This window comes from Opisthocomus hoazin, chromosome 2 (assembly GCF_030867145.1).
Source record: "Opisthocomus hoazin isolate bOpiHoa1 chromosome 2, bOpiHoa1.hap1, whole genome shotgun sequence".
NCBI lineage: Eukaryota > Metazoa > Chordata > Aves > Opisthocomiformes > Opisthocomidae > Opisthocomus > Opisthocomus hoazin.
The window spans coordinates 104,818,190-104,840,310 of NC_134415.1; the positions used below are offsets into that span (position 1 = coordinate 104,818,190).

General features: G+C 44.8%; 1 protein-coding gene across 3 annotated transcripts in view; it reads left to right on the forward strand.

The window, feature by feature from the left end:
* Positions 1–451: 451 nt before the first annotated feature.
* The window catches only part of GCLC (glutamate-cysteine ligase catalytic subunit), a 35,612-nt gene continuing 13,942 nt past the window's right edge, over positions 452–22,121 (forward strand). The window contains exons 1-6 of one of the 3 annotated variants that reach the window (XM_075414665.1): positions 452–685; positions 14,216–14,328; positions 15,702–15,884; positions 18,687–18,800; positions 19,564–19,622; positions 19,712–19,848. In XM_075414665.1, the coding sequence (XP_075270780.1) occupies positions 536–685; positions 14,216–14,328; positions 15,702–15,884; positions 18,687–18,800; positions 19,564–19,622; positions 19,712–19,848 (756 nt within the window). In that variant the 5' untranslated portion in view covers positions 452–535. Of the gene's footprint in view, positions 686–1,626; positions 1,855–5,669; positions 5,809–14,215; positions 14,329–15,701; positions 15,885–18,686; positions 18,801–19,563; positions 19,623–19,711; positions 19,849–22,121 lie in introns of those variants that run through there. The other 2 variants (XM_075414666.1, XM_075414667.1) reach the window with 2 other exon arrangements.

Here is a 22,121-nt window from a genome sequence, read left to right on the forward strand (position 1 = left end):
CCCTGGAGGTGTTCAAAAAACATGTAGATGTGGCACTTCAGGACATGGTTTAGCAGGCATGGTGGCGTTGGGTGGATGGTTGGACTTGATCTCAGAGGTCTTTTCCAACCTATGATTCCATGATTCTCTGCTCCCACACCCCGGCACCGAGGAGGACGCTTGCCCGCCGCCATTTCATCAGCCCTCCCGCGGGAAGGGGACGCGGGAAGCGGCTCCTCCGGCGTTTGCTCTCCCAGAGCCGCTCCCGGGGCGCGGGGCGGCCGCCGAGCGCTGAGGGAAAGGGGGGGGTGCGAGGGCAGCCGCCGCCCGCCGGGGCCGCCCGCCGCCAGGCAGCGCCTCATCCCGCCGCAGCCACCCCCGGCGGGGCGGGGCCTACGGGCGGAAAGTGCTGAGTCACGGCCTGACGCCACGCCGCCGTCACGCGCGGCGCCGGGCTCGGCTCCCGCCGCCGCCGCCGCCGCGGCGCAGAGCGCACCCCGCAGCCCGCGCAGGCCCCGCTCCGCTGCCCTCCCCGGTTTCCCGGCCGGGCTCCGGCATGGGGCTGCTGTCGCAGGGCTCGCCGCTGAGCTGGGAGGAGACGCGGCGGCACGCCGAGCACGTGCGGCGGCACGGCATCCTCCAGTTCCTCCACATCTACCGCGCCCTGCGCGACCGCCACAAGGACGTCCTCAAGTGGGGCGACGAGGTGAGGGACCCCCCCCATACCCCCACACCCACCCCCCATACCCCCGCCGGCCCGGCCCGGCCCCGCCGCGGCCTCCTCCGCGGCCCGGGCGCAGGTGCGGCGGCGGCGGGGTGGGCGCTGGGCCGCTCCGCTGAGGCCTGGGCCCGGCCGGCCGCGGTTGCTCGACGAGGGGGGAAGGTTCAGGCTGCCTGGCGGGGCTTTGTTCCCTTCTCCCCCCCCTCCCCGTCCTCCCTCACCGCCTCCGGTTGCGCAGCGCGGTTGCCCCGGTGCGTTGCCGTGTGATTTTTAAACGCCGAACCAACTTTATTCCGGCTGCGGAGCGGCCGGAGCGGCCCCTCGGGAGGCGCGTTGCCGGGAGCTGGTTTGTTTTCCTCTGCGGTGAGGTCTGGTGAAAGCGTGTGCGCGTCCCAGCCCCGAGCTGGAGCCGGCTGCTCCCTGGGGGGGGAGCGGGTGGGCTCGCAGCGGTGGCCCTGTCACCCGCGCACCGGGTCCCTCCGTGGCCCTGGCTTGTCGGGGGAAAGGGGCTCGCCGAGCCTTGCTTCCCCCACCCGCGGGGTCTGCCACGAGCCAGCCGTTCCAATGAGCAAGGGCAACGATGGTCGCTTGCGTCGTCGCTTGGACTTTGCCATGGGTGCTTTGTGACTGTACCACCGAAGAGCACTGGAACAGGCTGCCCAGGGAGGTTGTGGATTCTCCTTCCCTGGAGATGCTCAAAACCCGCCTGGACGAGGTCCTGTGCAGCCTGCTGTAGGTGACCCTGATTCGGCAGGGGGGTTGGACTGGATGACCCACAGAGGTCCCTTCCAACCCCTACCATTCTGTACTTTGTGCCCGAGGACCGTGACTTTATCCGCAGGTTGTAGGTGTGTTGCCGTGCAAACCCGTGCTGAATTGCGTCCCAGCCTGACAGCGCTCTGCGAGGAGCAGTGCCTCTCTCCTGCATTGATCGGTAGGATGTCCTCAGGGTCCCGGCTTTCCCTGGAGACCGGGAACAGCTTTGCGTCTGCTGCGCTGGAATCCGTCCTTGACCGCAGCGTTGGTGTGGTGCAGCATTCGTCCCTTGGAGGTGTCTGATGTGACTGCCAGGAAGTGGAAGAGCGGAGTAGGAAGTGAGCGATGTGGGGGCTCGGCTGTCGCATCTCCGTCTCCTGCTTCGTTTCCTTTCTGAGGTACTTGTGAGAAAACTTTGTCCAGGTGGTAACAGTAGCTGTTCCCCTTGAGAGACCTTGTCTCTTAAAGTCTCTTCTTCTTTCAAGGAATTGCTGTCCTACTTCACGTTAACTGAGCAAGGCAGGCTTTTGGAGCATGGGAGCTGCTTTCAAGAGGAGGGAGTGGGGGCTTGGCTGCTAAAATCTGTCCAGTGAAGGGAACGATGCTGCCAGCATGTCTAGTCTGCACCACAGGGTTTTGCAGCCAGAGTGGTGTGGACTCAGGAAATTTAAATATACTCATATCTATCTCTGTCAGACGTCCCTGTGTCCTACATCTCTTGTATGACTGCAGTGATGCTGACAGAAGAGCTTCACAAACAGCCATAGGTTCAGCAATATAGGCAGAGCAGAGTCTCCATGTTGCTCTGAGACATAGCTTGAGGGCTTTCTTGTTAATCTTTAAGGTGGGGTGCTCATTTTTCGATGGGTGTTACATTTTAGTTAACCTTGCTTTCTCGGGGTGAGACTTCACAAGATAGCTAAAGTTGACCTGCTAGCGAGCTGGTTCAGCTTCCCTCCCCTCGCTCCAGGCTTGTGTTTCTTCTGCGTTCCTTGCGTTGTTACTGGCTACGCGAGTTCAAGAAGTAAAATCATCAGAAACCACTTCTCCCATTCAGTGTTCTAGGGTGGTTTGTTTTCTCAGCGGAGCTCCTGCTGTTTTCATGGCGAGATCCAACAAGTTCTCCTTAGTGCGAGGAAAGTAGCGGGCACGTGCAGAGGAGAGGGGCGAGCAGAACTGGCCCCTGCGGCACCCGCAGCTGGTCACTTGCTCAGCTGAGCTGTACGCTGAGGCTGCACCCTGGGAGCCTTGTTCTTCCTTTGGCACGGGGACCGTCCGAAAGAAAGTATTTATGCTTGGTAAAGGGTAGTGCATTATGTTAAAGGACATTCACAGTTTTCTTTTATCATGCCCAGTGTGGCAAAAGGCGGAATTTCAAGAGCAGTCTGATTACTGCCATGTTTCTGACAGGGAGCAAGAGTTGCATTTGAAATGCCTGTGAACATTCAGAGGTCAGGTAACCAGGTTCATCATCTGCCTCTGATTTTAGCAAATGGTAATAAACTCAGGTGTGGCAACTGATCTTTATTCTACTGTATTATGCAATATTTTGTTTTTATGTAACTCCGTGTTTAGGAGCATGTTAATGCACCAGCTACTTGTTGCCAGTCTGCTCTTGTGCAAACACAAGAACACACCTGTCTCCATAACTTGCTTCAGCTGTGCTGTGGGTAGGCTGGTGGGAAAGGCAATGAATTTCTTTTCCATTTTTCCTCTCAAATACCTAGTTATTAGAAAGTGGCGCCACATTTGCACGCAGGTTAGATGAATCAACTGACTAGCTGGGCAATTTTAATAAAAAGCCTTTTGTGCACTTTGACCTTCAAGTATAAAGTCATAGCCTGAGGATGTTTTATTGTCTTAAAACCCTCTTGAAGATAGAAATCAAGAATGAAGATGACAGCCCTCACATAACGGTAGAGATTAAATCAGAATAAACAAAATTGCCTTTGTGTTCGAGAGATGTTTCTGAGATTGTTTGGAGAATGATTTTTTTTTTTTTTTTACTTTATTTTTAAGGAATGCTTATGAGGAAAAAACATTTCTTAGGACATACCAAGCTTGTCTTTCAGAGCAGATGTGAATACTTTGAAGATTGTCCCGCTCTAGCTGATGCCAGTGTGAAAATGAAATCCTGTGTTTGCTTGTGAAAACCAGCCTTTGCTTTGGTTCTGTTTTCAACAGGATTCCACTTCACAGAGTGTGTTGTAAGACTCGTTATGCTGTGGTGGTCCTTTGGCATGCTTGTAACCTCACAGGGGCTCCATTCCCTGTCGTCCCAGGGAGCGAAGCTGTGGGCAGTCATCATATGCTCCCTGTTTCTTGGGTGCCAGACAGTAGTGTAGAGGCTGAGTGCTGACAGAGCAGGGTGGTGACATTTGTTTTGAAGGAAGCATCACAACTTGCATTGCAGGGTAGCACCTTCCCTGGTGCTCCCATCCTCTCCTGAGGAAGGAGCTGGAAAGGTCAGAACACTGGTTCTTCTACCTCCTGAAAAGTCAGCTATCTTTTTGCTTGCCTGCAGGGTTAGTAGAACCAAGGGGTTTACCAAAACATCTGTTGTCTCTTTTGGGGACAGTTCTTTTTTCTTCTGTTTTCCACAACCATGAAGTCTTTGCAATGGTAAAAAAAAAAAAAAAAAAAATCTCAAAGCCTAAAAATCAAAGTGTAACAGAGAATAAGACTTGCTAAAAAAAAAAAAATCTAACGGTCTCTTTGAATCAACATCTGCAGGTAGAGGTCCTCTGCCTCTTCATCATCTTTCTGCCTCATTTAAAACTGACAGTTTGCCTCCCTGTTCATGCTTGGCTTCTCCTGACCATGGAAAATACGAAACACTGAACTATCTCATTATCCCTCATCAAACCCCTCCTCATTATCCTTGCCTTAATGTCCACAAACATTGGGTGACAATTAGATCTGCTGAGGAGACCCCATCATGCTGACTGGTACAGTCCCGTGGTCGCCTTGTGTTTTCATCTTCCTCTCCCATCCAACAACGCGTGCTTATCTCTGGGTTTGCAGAGTAGTCGTCATTAAGTTGTTTTGGGGCTTTTTTGTGTGTGCAGCAGATACAAAAATCTGCAACTTTTCAGTACTGTGTTTTAAAATTCCAGTGGAGTTAGTAGGTACTATGTGAGACAATTTGTTTGTGCAGCTTGGCAGATGTTAGCGGTACCAAAAGAGTTTAAAGGGGTTTTGAGAGTCAGGCAAAGCCTATTCTGCTGCGTCCCAGCTTTTGTCCCCAAAAGCTCTCTTCTGTGCCAGCGCATTACCAATCTCCTGTGCTGTTCAGTGGCTCTCGTCTGCTGATTGCATTCCTCTAGCTGGCAGATGTTGCTTAAATTTCACTTTGCAGCTCGATGCAGACGCTCGGATCAGACAAGTGGAATGGCTGGCCCTTGGCTAGGCTCGCTGCCGTTGCTTTGCACTGAGCGTGCATGCCAGTGTACGAATCGCGGCACTTTGCGCGTAACTACATATACACGTGTATTCATACATGCATACTTACATGTAATACTTGGTCAGGTTTTTCTGTGGTCTGTTTTGCTGCTGAATGGGACAGGTTGGTGGTTCTTCAGGCTGAACACCTATCTGGACTGGGAAGAAATAAGAAGCAAGAAGAGTTGGAAAAGGAAAATTGATTGTGACAGAGGAACAGTAGTGAGTAAGGAGGAGCTGCTTCAGAATATGAAAATATTGAGAAAGACATGCTGGAGGGAGATCCACTCAGACGGAGGGCTGTAGAAAGCAAGCATGGACAAAACATAACAGATATATTTTCAATTAAAAGTGAATGAAATGGCAATTGGACTTGACCAGCCTTGTTTAGTGAAATTGGACATAATGACCTTTTTGTTGCATGTGAGTCTTGTTCCTGTCAGTGTTGGGACATAGCACACAATATGCATCTTCAGCTTTTAGAAAGCTGTTTTCTTCATGGAGACTTGAAGTGAAATTTGGAGGCCTTTAAAAAGGTTTGGTAGTGAATTGTATGAGACAGCACGAAAAATGTGCCACCACACTGCTTCCAAGCTGGTCTTCCTGATTTAATTCTGTTGTTTTTGTTGTTGTTTTGGTCTGGTTTATTTTTTTTTCCAGCATGTTATTTCTTTCTCAGTCTTTTTTAACCTTCTTTTGGTCTGTCTTCTGTACTTTTGATTCATTCCTCTCCTTATCCATTAGGTTTTTTAATTATACCTCTTAAAGAAGCTAAATGAGAACTAAAATGAACATTTGCTGCTCAGTGGTTCCTGGTGCAAGAAGTGAAGCGGCCCTTCTCAGATGCTGCGAGAAGAGAGGCCAGAGGTTTCTTACCAGAACGTCCCAAAGGTGTTGCTTCTCATTAGAAGGTGCATAACTCTAAAGCTTTCTCCTTTTTCCTAATGAAAGGCTGGGCTGTGAAAAGAGCTTCTTTTGCTTTTGAATGATTCTTCCCAGGGACCTAGCTATTGCATTAATGTCTTGCTGCAGTTTACAGCCCGTACGTTTTTGGTTTTTTTTTTTTCAGGGCAGCAGCAATATGTAAATATGATCAGTGACATTGCATTAAGGTCTGCAGAACTTCAGACTGGTAAAATAATTGCTGCACCTTAAGGAAATGGATTTGGGTTCAGGTGCACAGTTTGAGGGTCCTATCAGCATTTTAAATGTCGCTCATTTAAAACCACGAACAAAGCCTGGGGCATTTTTTTAACAACAGTGAATCTAGCTCACCAGCTGCATGAAAGATGTACATCTTCTATCTTTAAAATACACAGATGAAGTTTTGGTCATCTGTTCTCTAAAAGACAGCGGTGAGTCTTTGTGAGAGAGACACAGGCATGTGCGCAGAAATGTTCGAGTAGAGATAAGAAAGAACTGTGACTGATAAAAGAAGCGGTAGGTTCAGAGAGCATCGCGGTGCACGGGAAAGGTGGTGGTCTTTTCTCAGAAAAAAAATTTGGCTAACCTAATGGAACAGAAAAGCAGCAGATATCCTTTTAAGATAATTAATTACTTTACAAAGCCTAGATGTCCTATGGAAAAAGATGCCACACGATGGCTTTGACACTTATGTGGATGAGAAGAATAGACAGTTTATTATGGTTTCTTTTAACTCCACATTCTGCAAGATGCATGTCCCTCTATCCAAACAGCTTAGTTGTTGAGTGACTCATGGGGTTTCTTTAATGTTCATCTGAAACTTTCAAGCTAGCTTTTTACTGTGTATGTTATTAAAAAAACAGAATCATAAAAAATAGTTGTATCTTCCTGGCTGCCAATAATAGATTTTCCTTAAAAAAACTTCAGCTAAGTCATTATCCAGACTCACCATCAATATTATGATGATCTCACATTCTCACTTTGTACAAACTGCTGCAATGTACTGGTGTGCAGAAATTGCTTTGTTTTAAAGCTTTTCCTGGGAATCTTAGCTGACAAGAAAGATAACATAGCCTGAAGTCTTACAAAATTGTTTTTACATTTGAGCCCTTGCCATTTTAAGGCAATTGCTTTTAGCCTCCCCCTCCCCCAGCAAAATTCCCTGGGCAGAATGTGGTTTTGAATTTCTTTCATGCAGAAATTCCTCACGATGGCCCCCTGCCAAACACAGCATGTGTGGATGCGTCTGAATGGGAGCTGTCTTAATTGATGTACTCGCCCGCTTCCAGCGTGGGGGGAAGCAGCACTCGTGAATGATTTGGTTATCTGTCACGTGTCTGCTCGTTCATCCCTTCTCTCTGAGCTTTATTTGGCTAAATAAAGGGACAATGGTCTTACTTGTTTATAAAAAGATTTAGTGCTGCTTTGATGTGTTTTGTAGCTGCACCTGCTATTTATCACAGTGGCGTTTCTGGGGCAGGGTCTGAAGGTATGATGTTAATGCATCAGCTCATGCTGCTTGACAGCCTTGAGCGTATATATGCCACCTCTTAAATGAGTACGCTAATACATTCAAATACAACTCCTTAAATCTTGACTTGGACAAGACAGGTGCTCTTGATGAGTCTCCGTGTTTATTCCTATCCTGGATGCTTTTGCTGACCGCCATGAAACTACTTTTTCCACTGTACTTTAATCCTTGTGTCAGGGAAAGCCTAAACTGAATTACATCTAAACACTCTAGCTCTCAGAATGTGCAGAATATGTTAACCTCCCCAACAACTGATTGTTTTGCTTTGCCTTCCTCCCCTTAGTTCTTCCGTGGCTGGGTGGTGCGGTACCCGTGGGTTGTAGTGCAGCACCCCTGACCTGCCTGTGGGCTTTGCCGCTGGATGTGCTGTGTGTGTAGCATTGCAGGACTCGCTGTAGTTATAGTAAGATGCTTTTGCAAAAGCTAAGTTTGCAGTTCGTGGAAACCAGTGTGGAGGGGCTACGGTCTTGTCATGGGATTGTTGTCTATTGCTTGAACGTAATTCCTCTTTTGCTATGGGACTTCCTCCTCTCCTAGCAGTGCAGACGTGTTATTTTACTTCACAACATGAGAAAGGGTGAGTACGAAGGATGTCTACAGGAAACATATTGTTGTTGATGTCTCTTCATGGGTTTTTTTGCTTTTTGTTTCTTTTTTCCCCTTCTTGCTTTTTGATGCAAGAGGCAACTTAGAAGCTTGCAGAATCTTGTTTCACAGTTGAATAAATGGTCCATAAAAACATCCTTGCCTATGGGGAATAGAAAATATAGTTGAGCCAAAACCACTTGTTCTTTTCTGCTTTAAATCTAAGAATTCAGAAAAAAGTGTCTTAAAGTCACCTTTGCTACAGAAATCTAAAATTAACATTATCCTAGTCGTCTTTTTATTATATTACTTCAGGTGTTACATAATACAGCAGTCAGAGAGATAACTTTGTTCTCTAATGCGCCACATCTTGTTCTTCAGAAGCATGCGAATGTTTATAACCTCTAGATTTCAGTTTTCAATAACCCAGCTTCCTGGTTTGTGATATGTGCAGCACAGGACATCCTCTAGTCACGTCATGTCACGTGCAGAACAAGAAAATGTGCAGCCCTGGTGTCAGCAAGTGGGAGGGGGAACAGGCAGGAGCACTTAGCTGGGGCTGGCTGTGTTGGTTGAGGTGGGTGCCCCTGCATCCTCTTCATTTTCTTTGTCTATGGTCATCTTTAATGTGGCATAGCAGTTCTTTTTTTGCTTATTGGCAATACAATATAAAACATCAGTTGTGTTTTGGTTTTAGAGAATGATTTCTGTGAGTCGGTTTTGTATAGAGCTGAAGACAGTGCTTTATTCGTTGGATTCACCACTTCCAATCTGCTTGATCAGAATTAAGCATTTTGGGAAATACATTTTTATCTTGATTTTGCTGTTCATGGCATATTTTTGAAATTGTTTCTGTGGCAGAGAACACCCGTGGTAATCTCACGAATGCTCTGCCTGGTGCCAGTGTGCTGTCTGGGGGCTTGCTGTCTAGAAACAGAGTAGCCAGCCTCTGTGGCCCTTCCAGACTTGCTTTCCTCTGAAATCTGCTACCTCAGGGCTTAGACTTGCCTGTGTGGGCCAGTAAACCTTTCATTAAAGGTGCGTTACCAGCTGGTTATTACTGTGGCTCCATGTTTTATCACAGCAGTGGTGAGAAAATAACTGCATTAAAAAAATTTCTTCAGTATTATGGTCTACATCCATCAGAAGTATGTGTACCTACAGGAAAATCTGCTTTTTCCATCTTAGTATTGAAAACTTGTGTCAGAGGTTCTTTAATGAACAGTTAAGATTATTAAAACTTTGTTCTCCTGTAGACTGTCGTTTAACTCATGTGTGGTAATTTAATGATGCATTAACTGACCAATACATGTATGGGGGAACTATTCTTTTTTTCTTTTTTTTTTTTCTGTAATGGAGCTTAATTAACTAGTGAAGTGGGGTTTGTTTCTTTGATGCTCTTGAGAAGAAAGTTTACCTCTTATTTTCTACTGCATACATAAGTGTATGAGGCATACTGCATGAAAATGTTTATATTAAGTGTTGTAATGGCTTTTGGTAATAGTAAAAAAAAGCCAAGAGACCTCACTGGGCGTTTAGGAAAAAATTCCAATTTCTCTTAAAGCTCCAGGCCTGAGAAAAGGTACATATGAGGAGACCACTAACAGTGGCTCCAAGTACACGTGGCAAGTGGAGGGAGAAAGAAACCATCAATAAGGTTGTCCTTGAGGAACAGCAGAGGTCACCTGTGATCAGGTTTTTTTAGAATCACAGAATGGTTTGGGTTGGAAGAGACCTTAAAGACCGTCTGGTTCCAACCCCCCTGCCATGGGCAGGGACACCTTCCACCAGACCAGGTTGTTCAAAGCCCCATCCAGCCTGGCCTGGAGCACTGCCAGGGAGGCAGCAGCCACAGCTGAAATGGATGAACAGGAGTGTGGTAAAAGGCGAACGTAGGGAACTGTTTTTCACAGGTAGAGAGTGTACAGACTTGCATTGCTTTTCTCTCAAAAAAGCTTATCTTCAGATAATAATTCTTAAGCTATTTTGCTCTGTCGTATCATCTTCTCAGCACCTTACCTCTGAGCTTGCCAGAGTCCAGACTGTATGCTTACCTGTGTTTTCACATGCAGAAAGACCTTGTGGCAAGTACTTCGAATGTTAAGAGGATTTTAACATTAACTCTGGAGTAGAGGCTTTATGCTCAAATGTTAGACAGGTTCTGTTCCCCGTGTACTTAGCATGATGGTGTTAAACTGAGTGTGCGAGGACTGGGTTTGATACTGGACAGCAGGCCACAGCTGAGACAAGTATTTGGATGGTGATCATCTGTGGGACGTGTGTCAGCTTCAGTTCTCCTTGTTCATCAGAATTGGTACTGAAGAATCACTTGACTGATATTTGTTTATAAGAAGTGTGCTTTATGCAGAAAAAATAGATGTAATTATGGTCAAATAACTCGGGCATTCAAATACAGTTTCAGATGTGCTTACCCAGCTAGCAATCATCTTTTGCTTTGCCAGCAGGCAAGTCCAGCACAACTCTTTGGCTTGATGCATGGAGAGTGGTTTGGCTCCTCCCCAACTGAGGGGGCTTCAAGGTCTCAGTTACGGTTGCATTTACAGAGGCATCGTCAACGAATTTTCAAAAGCCTGAAATCTCCTTGGTAGCTGACGGTGAGAAATAATCATCACAAGTGAAGTGACGCTGTTTTGGGTGCTGTCCTGCTGGCAAGCTCATGGTGCATGCCTACCCCTAGAAGAGACGGCGGTGGAGCAGAGCTGGCGTGGAAGTACCCCGTAGATGCAGTGCATTGCAAGTCGGTAGCTGAGAGGAAGGAAGCCTGTAAAGAATAGTTTTTCTTTGTGCTGGCTCATGGGTAGATCTGTTATACTCAGCTTATTTGCTTTAACTGAGAATTTATTTGCTTTCTTAATGTGTTTAACTTTGGTGTTTTGTTTTTTTTTAGGCTTGCTCTATGTGTGTATTTACAGCTTTGCAACCTTGCTGGCCCAGCCGTTGTTCCTTCCCGTGGTGAGGTGCCACGGCACTTCTGCAAGCCGTGCAGACCTGGGCTGGTCGGAGAGGTTCGTCTGCTGAGGCAGTGCTGCGTGTGCCTGTCTGGAGGGAGAAGCTGGCTGGCTGCCTTTCGTGCCCATCAGCCTTGCAGCACATGCTGGCCAGGGGACAAAATCATAGAATCGTGGAATATATAGGTAGAGATGTGCAGGGTTTGCTGTGGGGTGAGAGCACCAGCTGGGCGCGTGGGTCCCAAGTGGCCGCCTTCCTTGCTGTAGCAGGGTGCTCGTTCCTAGCTGGCTCTTCGCAGGGCTGCTTGTCAGCCACCGGCGTGGGTAATTTGACCTGACGTGCATTTCGCTGCTTGCTAGGGAGACTAGTTACAGTTAGGGAGAAAAGTGACCTCTAAAGAGCAAGGCAAAATGATGAATTATGAATGTTGGGTGAAACCCTGCATATTTGACTTTCAGGCTCTGGAAGCTCTGCCAGGTGTGCTGATGATTTCAGCTTGGCTACAGTTCTCTGAACTTTGTTGTGGATAGAAAACATGTGAGAATTCTGTGAACAGCGAGCTGAACTTCAATGTGAAAATGTGTGAACTCTGAATTTGTTTCTCTCTTTCTAGCTGTAGGCTAAATCTTTTGATGAGCTTAAATTAAACTCTTTAAGGATGTCCATTCAGTCGGTCCCTTGGTTGGCAAGATACTCTGTGGGTTACTTGGAATTGTTGGCAGCTGTCTGAAGTTTTTTTTTCTTTTCTCATTAAAATTAATGGCAGATCTTCTGTGTGTTAAGACAGCTTTGAAGATTTAGTCAGTGTTTCTGGAGGCAAGAGTAGTAGTTGTTTCTAAAGCTAGATGCATAAACGCAATAAATTCACTACTGCACTTGGGTTATGAAACATTTTGATTTCTTTGGGTTTGCCTTCTTGGCTTAATGTTTCTTTACACTTTTGGCTTATTTTCTGTTGTGAAACTTGTCATACGGTTTATAGAGGAGTACACCGTTCACACCAGCAGCTCATTGCGTTTACATTTGGAGAGGCATTTTTGAGGCAGAAGGCTTATTGCAGTGACATGTTTATGTAACAGTGGACAAATGTTCAGCTTTGGGGTCTCTCGAAGGCAGCCACAGTTCCTTTGCCCTCCCTCCTGCTACCAGCCCATGCAGGCAGTGCGGTGGGAGGCCAGGCGTGCGGTGGGCTTGACGCCCGTCCACGCATCCATCTGCATGACTCAGAGAACTGGGCGCTTGCGTACCTCCTCTAGTTTAGGCTGGGTCCAAGTGAGGATGATGCTTTTCCAAAGCAGGAGGATGTGGTGTTGATCGTGGTAGAAAACTGGAAGGTATGAGAGAAGTCCCTTGTTATTGCCAGTAATCATGGGTCAGGTGTCACTGGAGAGACTGATACTAGGAAATAACGAAATCAGTGGTGGAGTGCGTTCTGGTTGACTGTAGTCTGTAGTTGTCTCAAGTAGATTGTTGTGGCATAATACACACAAATCACAAAATACTCCACAGAAAGAAATGCTGTCTTGCACAGAAACTAGAAATCATTATTTTTCTTTGGGGGATTAAAATGTGATCTTGAAAAACACAGAGAACGTATAATTGCTGAAGGAGTCCCTCCAGAGTTTGTGTCTGATCAGATTCTGCAGAATTACAGACACTCTTGGATAATGCTGCTTGTGATTTAATTGCAAATCCCAGCAGAGGATTATATTTGTTGTCACAGTAGGTAGCAATAACTCTTCCATGGGTACTGAACCAAGGAAAGAACATGAAGCCCACAAATCCACTTACAGTGTGCTGAGAAACACTGCCCAAGTTCCCGGTGTTTTGGCAAGCTGTTTTCCTATGTGCATCGGACTTCTGCGTGAATTGGAAGTTGCTGTGAGTTGGTATGCTGTGCCCTTAACGTCAGTGTCGTGTGTGACTCTGAGCTCCTGGGGCTGGAGCAGTGGTGCTTGGTACGTACAGCGGGAGCCGTTTTAGGCAGTGTCAGAAAACAGAACTGAGGAGCGAGGTGCAAAACCTCCGAGTTCTAGCTGTGGAACCGCAGCCTGAATTTTTAACTGTGGGTTGGTGTCTGTATCAGACGAGTTGTGAAAGTTGGAGGCGGCGGTTTGAGGGCCTCCGGCAGAAGGCACTGCATATCGCCGCTGGTCTGGCCGGGGGTTTTCAGAGCCGCCACCCTTGTCATGCATTTCCATGTACGACTTCTGCTTTTAGATGGTACGTAACACACCACACACGGGGGGCTGTTTTGTCTTCCGTGCTTGCCAGAACAGCACAAAGCATCCCCTGCCCCGTAGGTGTCGGGGAATAGATTGTATCAGTAAGCGTGGAAGGGCTGCAAGGTCCAGGTCGCTGTGCTGGGCAGCACTCTGAGAGTCTTCACAGGAGCTTTGATAGCAAGCGTGTGTGGAGATCAGAACGTTTGACATGAGGGTGTTGCAGGTTTGGCTGCTTGCAGATAAACTCTTAGGGAAACAATATTCTTCAGTGCTGGGACACAGTGTTGGCACTGCTGTCATTAATGGCTCCTTGGACTGAGTGCTCCACTGGCGTGTCACCAGCAGCGGCTGTGGCTCGCGGCCTGGGACAGGGGCAAGGAGGAGGTCCTGGGGTGAGGAGACAGAAGAGGTACTGGGGCAAGGTACACCGCTGGGCAGGAGGGGAAGAAAAGGTGTCAGCAAAGCTGAATCAAGAGGAGGTGGAAACCCCCACTGTTCCCACGCACTGCCAAGAGCTGGAGGGCATTAACAGCAGGACCGATGCTGCCCGAAACAACCGTGGGCTTTCCGTGGCGTAGATGAGGCTCTGTCGTGCTAGTCTTAGGTAGCTCCAACAAGCGATGGGTGTGAATGGATGTCCTGACTGTAGAATGACTTTTTGTTTGTGTTGTTTTTGTCAGCAGCAGAGACTGTAACTCATGGGATGACAGAGGCATGTTTGTGGACCATAGCTTGCGTGGGGTGGGTTTTTTGGTCTGAAAAATAATGTAGAGGCAAATACAGATTCAGGAATTATTTTGCAAAATATCCACAATTAGAAATGGAGGGAAAAAAATGTCAAGGTCGATTTCAAGGAATTTCAGTTCTTTATTCAAGATTAAATAAGCATGCAGTCATCTTCTCTGGTATTGTTTATCATATTCATAGTGATGGTTTTTAAGCTTCTGTAAAGATAAAGCTCAGTCTGACATCCTTCTCCTCCACCCCACCCCCTACTTGGTGCTTAAAATTGTGTGCCAATGTGTTTTTGTGTGAACAAAATCTTACCTTTTAATTGTTTATTTTGTTTTTATTATTTACAAGGTGGAATATATGTTGGTAAAATTTGACCATGAGAACAAGAAAGTGCGCTTGGTGCTCTGCGGGGAAGAAGTTCTTCAAACGCTGCAAGACAAGGGGGAGAAGGTAAACCCCAAGTGAGTATCTGTTTCCTGTTTCCTTTTTTTTTTTTTTCCTTTTTTGCTCCTGTTATGATACTGTACAGAATTTTGTAGACCTGGCTTAACTTTCAAGTGTGCTGTTGGTAGAACTGTAAGCCACAGATACTGATGTTTTCAGATAAAGCTGGGGTGCAGGAAGTGAAAGATTTTGAGCATGCTTGCAGGCGGTCGTGCACCTTCTGCATCACACCTTGTGAAAAAGGAGGATGTAACAGTGAGCCCGCAGGAGCTGCAGTGTGGGTATTTGTTTTGTCTTGCTCTGATTTTGTGTCTGTGTGTACACAGTAATCACATACTAGACCTTCCCTGCCCCGTAAGGCGTGGGTGCGTGCACTCGCCCTTGCCCCCCTGGCTACAGGAGGCAGTGAGGGCTGTGTGGGGAAGCCTGTTGTCTGTAGGCGCACGCTCCCGTTTTTGGCAAAATGAGGAAGGTAGATGTAAGGACGGCAGGGCAGTTCTTCCCCATACTCTCCCATGGAGTTTTCAGGAATAATTAGATTATACCCCTATTTCAGCTAGCCAGAGAACTGTGAATTACCTCTTTAACTGATGGCAGCAGAGAAACGAGACCAGAGACGGCAAAGTGTTTTGGCTGAAGAGAGCCAAAAGCAGGTCACAGCTTACAGGAGGGTAGAGAAACTCTGCTGTAGCGATGACAGGCTTTTGTGCCCTGGGCCTGTGCTTCATTCCAAGTACCTTAACCTCATCTTCTCTGTCTGTCTTCCTCAGTAGGGGGGCTGTTGAAAGCCTTTGAGAAGGAACCCCTTTGCTTTTAGACTCAAAACTGCTTCTGGCGGAAGAATGGTGGTGGAGGTGTGGCTCTGCCTCTGGTGGTGCATGCTCCATAGAGATGGCATGGCTTCATGAGGGGGGGGAAGGTGTTGCGTTTCAGGGTGACTAGGTGCACTCAGACTTCATTTCACTTCTTAACCTAACACATTTATGAAACTGGACCAGGTATTTACAGGCAGTAAATAGAAGAAAACGAGCATAACTTGCCTTGCCTTGCACTGTGGAAGCAGTTGAATCTTCAATATATTGCAGTTTCAGTTAAAACCCCAAGAAACAAAGCTTGAGACAGATACTAAAGGTGATCGCAGTCGGACATCGGCAATTCCTACTTATTGCACTGTAAGGCAACGCTTCCTACTGCCAAACTGTGCCTTAATTTCTTTTCGCTGCCTCCTGGCAGTGAGGTACGTTGGGAGGTACATTGTGCTACTCTGTCGAATGATCAGCTTTAGGAGATTTTTCTTGCAGGTTGTGTTCATTACTGAAATTCTCACAAATAATCCATCTCTCTTTTTAAGTTGTAGAACTATTTAAACGAGGCTGTTATTTTTTTATAGCCACCCAACACTCTGGCGACCAGAATATGGAAGCTATATGATTGAAGGGACACCTGGGCAGCCGTATGGGGGAACCATGTCCGAATTCAACACTGTGCAAGACAACATGAGGAAAAGACGGCAAGAGGCAGCTTCTGTGCTCAAAGAAAACGAGGCTGTTTGCACTGTGACGTCGTTTCCAAGGTGAGATGGTTGTTGAGGTGTGATGCTGTGTTTCCTGTTCTCCTCACACGACTTTTTCCTGATTGCGTATAGCTAAACTGTACAAAGAAACAGAGCAAAGTATGATTAAATCGGAGTACTTTGAACGTTCTGGTTGTGTTTACTAAAATTTTTATTGCGGTGAGACAAACGAAGAAGCATCTTTTGTATTCTTAGGTCACTTCTAAGCTGCGATGATTTTGTGTTAGAAGAGAATACCTGAACATTCATAACAAAGTATTGTATGTAGAGTAGTCTGCAATCTTGAACTGATCTGGCAAATCATACATAAAAGGTTTATTTTTTCCTATTTTGCTAGCTTTGATCTTTATGAATAGCAGTTTTGTAAACATGGCTAACCTGATCTATATTTTAACATTGCTTTTTCTGCTAAAGCACATGCAAACTTCTTTCGGTGGCTTGGAGCACACAGTAGAACAGGAACGTGATTATCCTTACAAAATGAAGACCTAAAACTTCTATAATGCTTGACTTACTGAATCTAGAAAGGACTGCACCTCTCCTGTGTTTGTAACACCCTTACGAAGGGTAGATTTCCTCCGTTTTGTTGTTGTAAAGAGACTCCTGAAGAAATGAAATCAAGATGAAGTGAACTTCATTCCCTAGGAGAAACTGTACATTGTGACCTTCCTTTCAAACATAATTATAGGCAGGGATTTGTTACATTCATTCTAGTTAGCCTGGTCAGGCAAATGAATGAAAATAGTTATGCTTAAGAGTGAAATAATTGCTCTGCAGCAGGAGAGAAGCAGCTGGCCTTACTGGCTAGTTTCTTCTATAGTACAGAATGCAGTGGCCCTAAATTCTTGCTGAGAGCAGGAACGGTGTGAAATGTGACTTAGCAGTGAAGCTCAGGTACCAAAATGCCCATGTTAGGCCTCTTGAAGGCTATTTTAAGAACGCTGTGTTGACAAAATATGCTTCCTCTTCATCGGAGCTATACTAGATATCTTTAAAGTAGTAAGAGCTTATTTGAAGTCCAGTGGTTAAGTAGTTCTCAGTGTGTTACAAAATTGAGGGGATTTTTTTCCCTGCAACCTTACAAATAATTACGTCATTTAATAAATTTTGTATACAAACACTTCAAACCCAGTCTTGCAAGGAATAAAGAGAGAGGAGATCTTCGTCACTTTGTGGATATAGATTAATACCTTTTACATCACCATAGGAGCAGTACATTGGATTTCAGTGAAAAGCCAGTAGATAATAAAATGTCACTTTTTTATTACTTATGGATCATTCAAACATAATTTCATCCTTCAGAGGGTGCTCTCCCTAGGCTATTTAGTGTCTTATTTCTGTCCTTTGTTGCCTTGCCATTCAAGTCCCTCTTGGTTTAACTGGACTCTTGCTAACATATATTTCCGAGGTTTTTTGCTACATTCTCTCTACAGTAACATGTACATATACCTGAGTGCATCTATGTGTATAATAAAAAAAAAAATCTGTGCATCTAAAGAGACAAAAAAACTTTTAGAGTGCTGACAGAAGAGAAGAACTAGGCTTATTCAAATTAAAATTACTCGGTTAAAAATGAACAAACCTGAAAATGCTTAAATATTAAAAAATACTAGCTTAGAAGCTAAAGGAGTATCCATAGTTCTTAAATTTGTAAACCCTTGCTACTGGACTAGAAAGCTGTTTTCTTGCTTGAGGACTGGAGTGATGCTATTTACGACGTTGCACTTATGCAAGTGATGAAGTTGGGCTTAGATGTTGTAGGACAACTTGTATACTTTAAATCAGGAAGAAGAAACCAATGGTGAAATACATATTGAGCATAGGTACTATTTCCAGAGATGCGTTTCCTGGTATTTTGAAGAGTTTGCTTGTAGTTTTATCAGCTAACCCTTTCCAAATACTATAGCCTCTCAAGAAAGCACAATATTTGTCCTTCATACTCTGCAGCATGGCGAAGTTAATCTTCTGCAACTTTACCTCCAACTTCTCAAATGCTCTTTTGTCTCACTTGTACTGAAAACCTACTTATTCTTGTTTCAGATGACTCTCAAACTTACAATGGAGTTTCCAAAGGGGAGGGTTGCATTTACTTGCGTGTCTCGCAGCATTTTATACCTAATAGCTGTAATTTTTCTTTGCCTGTTACATTTTTCTCATTTATGGGGATTTTCAGAGGTCCAAAATCACAAACCGCTGTGAGACTTGGGATGTGTGTATCCCTTAAAACTACCTCTAATTCTTTCAGAGTTGGTTAGGTACATCTTTGTAACAGTGATAGATTGTTGGGAGCAGAGCTGGATAAATTACTTCAGCAATCAGCGTTAACCTGTACCCTCTAGAGAAACTGCTTAAGGCACAGAATGCAGCTGTATGCATATTAATAGCAGGTGCTAACACACTAAAATGTATGTTTGCTCTGCATAATACTGTGAAGCTTCCTGCTTCAGCCACTGAAAAGGCCCATGTTTACTGTCCAGTGATACAGTAGTGGTGGGTTTGTTGTTTGTATTTTTTATTTAAAAAAAAAAAAGGCAGGGTCTGTTTTAACCACCACAGAAGCTGGTTGTTGGCAAACGCTGACTTGTTAACAGCAACTGTTTTAAGACCTCCTTCTGGCATTTCGTAGGCAGCAGTCTTGAAAAGGGCTTCAGAAATACTTATTGTACATGCAAGGTGTTTTTTTTTAAAAAAATCTCTTTTTATTCCTTTTGTCTGCTAGAATCCTAATCTCTGATCATCTGACCATTTTAAAATCACAGCCTGTTTTCATTACAGCTCAGATCTCATTGTTGTATTACACAGGTTAGGGTGTCCTGGGTTTACGCTGCCGGAATATGAGCCAACGCCAGTAGAAGGAGGAGCTTCAAAATCCCTCTTTTTTCCAGATGAAGCCATCAATAAACATCCTAGATTTAGGTAAGAGTATTTGGAGCATGTGAATGAGAAACTGAATATTTTTCTGTGGCTAAATATAGGCATACCTGCAACTTCTTTACATTGCTGGAACAGAGAGCTATGTGGCCAGTTGCTGCAGATAGCACAAGGGCTTGGACAGAGATGGCGGTGACAACGTTATTTTATGGGTCAAAGTGACTTAAACTGTTAAGTTCAAGTAACTTTATACAGTAGTTCACACCACTGTGGGGCAAAAGGTGTCGATTATGCTGCTGCAAAATGGTTTCAAATTTGAAATCTGATGGCTAACCACTTCATCACAGTTAATCCAGCTCAGGTACGTCACGGCAACTTCTCAATGTACTCAGTAACTTGCCCTAGTTACTCTGAAATGGAGCATGGTGTCAGGACTGCTTGTACAGTCTGAGAGGGGTTTTCATTGTAAGGTGAGACTTAGAAGAATGAAAATCATTCTATTTACGGACTAAGCATGCCTTTTCACTTGCCCTTGTATTCTTCAGGTCAGTAGGCTTTTACTTCTGCCAATTCAATCAGCATAGTGCTGTGAAGTCCATCAAAATAAGACTGATTTTACAGGAGAAAAATTTGGTGTTGCATTAGTCTATCTTAAACTAGGAAAAGAAGTATCCGGAATGAAGATGCTCAAAATAAATAGAAAGTTGACATTCTGAAACCCTGAGAATTGCTGAGAAACTAACTGCAAAAACATTTGCATAAAGAGAAACTTTCAGATATTTCAGCAAACTTTTTTTTTTTGTTGTAGTACACTGACCAGAAACATTCGGCACCGAAGAGGAGAAAAGGTTGTGATAAATGTACCAAGTGAGTAAATTCAATTATCTTTTTTCTTTGTCGAAATAGTTGTTTAAGCTAATGCTCTGGGTTACTGAGTGGCTGTGTTTTCCACACAGTATTTAAAGATAAGAACACGCCATCACCATTTATCGAAACGTTTCCTAATGATGATGGAGAAGCAGCAAAAGCAGCGAAGCCAGACTATATATACATGGATGCTATGGGTTTTGGAATGGGAAACTGCTGTCTTCAGGTAAAATGGATCTGCTTTCAAGATGCTACTGAATGTTGTCTTCCATAAACGGTTCCCTTCTTCAGACTCGCCTTATGTCGAATTTCTCTACCTTAAATAAACTGGCACACTTTCAGAACAGCAGAAGGGGGAATAAAACAACAAATTTAATCTTATACATGGTAGCGTAGTCTTAAAATCCAGGTTTGTTTGCTTGTATTATGTTTATTTTCTGCTAATACTCAAAAGTAATTGGATGCCTTGCTGAAGGGGTTACTTGAACTGGTCAAACTCCATTTGATCAAGCATCTTCTCCTGGAACTCCAGCACTTTTCAAGTGTGAAAGATCATCTTCCACTGTGGTCTTCTTTCAGACATGACCAAAGGACACTGTGGGAATGGAAACTGTCTTGTAGAAATGTGTGGGGTTTTTTGGTTATTCATTTTGGACTTTTTCCCTCTTCCCCGTTCTTAGAACAGCAAAAGCAAGGAGTGACAAGAAGTCATTGGAATGTCTTTACACTAAGTAGCTTTCTCCTTCTGTGTAATTTTATTTTTTATTTACAAACAGCATGAACTCCTTCATAAAATTTCTTGTTCGTAAATATTTTTAGCAATCTGCTAAGAAGTAGTCTTCTTCCTGCTTGTCCCATGAACCTACCATATCCACATGGGTAGCTGTCTTCTGTTACTGCGTGCTGGGAGATGTTTTTCGTTCTGGTTCTAGCATTAATGCCTGCCCACTTTTTACGGTTTTCATTCACTTGCCCGAGTTACTACTATTTTACAGTATCCTCTGTTTAAATCCAGGTGCTGTATCTTGGGAGTGCTTTAATTCTTTCAATATTTGTTTGTTTTGAATGTTTCTCTGTCATAGTAACCTGATGCTAGGGGCTGATGGCTTGGGTAGTAGCAATGTGTTTGACTGTTGATCAAATCTGCCTGTTGCCACTGCCGTCTTGGAAGCAGAGCGAGGAATAGGCTAGTGTTAAGTCTCTAGGGGATTAAAGGAAATTCTTGTTTCACAGTGCTGGCAGAAATAACCCAATTCAAAGCATTTCCCTTTGAGAAACTACAAAAGCTGAATAAATAAAAGTTCCTAACAACAGCTAAGTATGATTTCTTGTCACTAAGGGTAAACTAGGGAGAATCTGATGAAGTACTAAAGTGTATATAATGCTGTGTGTTTTTGCAAGGTGTAAAGTTTGATAGGGTCTACATTGTATAGTCTCTTTCTTATATCAGACCAGTAAAATAAATACAGCCTTTACCATCCAATCATTGCATAAACTTGTTTAAAAATACATTGAATTCCTTTTTATGGAATACCATTTTACTGTTCCCCATTCTTGTAGACTTGTTACCATCAAAGGGAGAATGAAAACAAGGCTGGCAGGTGCTATAAGTAGCTGCTTGTGTATCAACTGATAATTCCTCATAACCGACGAGAAGGAAACATGTATTTTCCAGCCGTTTTCTGTAAGGTAGTTTGCAGTATGCCTACTGCCTTTCGTTGTTTTTTTCCTCACTATGTATGGAGCTACAACTTTATTTTTAACCTTGGAAAGGTATCAAACCGTGTTCTGATGAGTGAGACAGCCCGCAGCGACACAGCAAGGCAAACTGTTGTGCTCCTGCCCCTTCTGAGGCTTCGCATCCCTGTTTCTGCTGAGCCTTGCGCTCATGGCTGCTGCTCTCCACAGTGCTTGCAGCGCCTGCAGCCCTCCTCTGGAGAAGGCCGCCGTGCCCTTTTCCTCTGCAGTGGGGTGTTTGACTAGAAACCAGGTCAAACCCCAGATATAACATGATTTGGAATAAACATGAAAGGGAAGGGGAGACGGATATCACTGTGTCAGGGGAAAGAGTGGTCTGTTGTCTCCCTCACCCCAAGGCAGGCTCCCTAGCGCTGGAAGTCCAGAATTAGTGATGAGAAATCATACTTAGCTGCTTCTTTGCAAGAGAGTTAAATAGTCTTGTCTTTTCAAAGTGCGTTTTGTTTTCTGGTAGCCACTTGACGGATAGGCACAGAAGAAAGATTTTTCTCTACCACACACCCTTTTTGTAACTTGGGATGTTTTAATGAATGTTGGCTGGAGATTTAAAAAGACAAACACAAACAAATGCTATATTCCTCCTATCCCTGTCCCCCCACCCCCCCACCCCCCCCCAAAAAAAAAGCCACCACTGAGCCCACCAGTGAACTCAGGAGTTTTGGAGGTGTTGGTTGGTTGAGTTTTTTTTAAGGCTTATTTGGGGTTAGATTGGGCTCCAGTGGCAGACTGAGAAGAACCTGT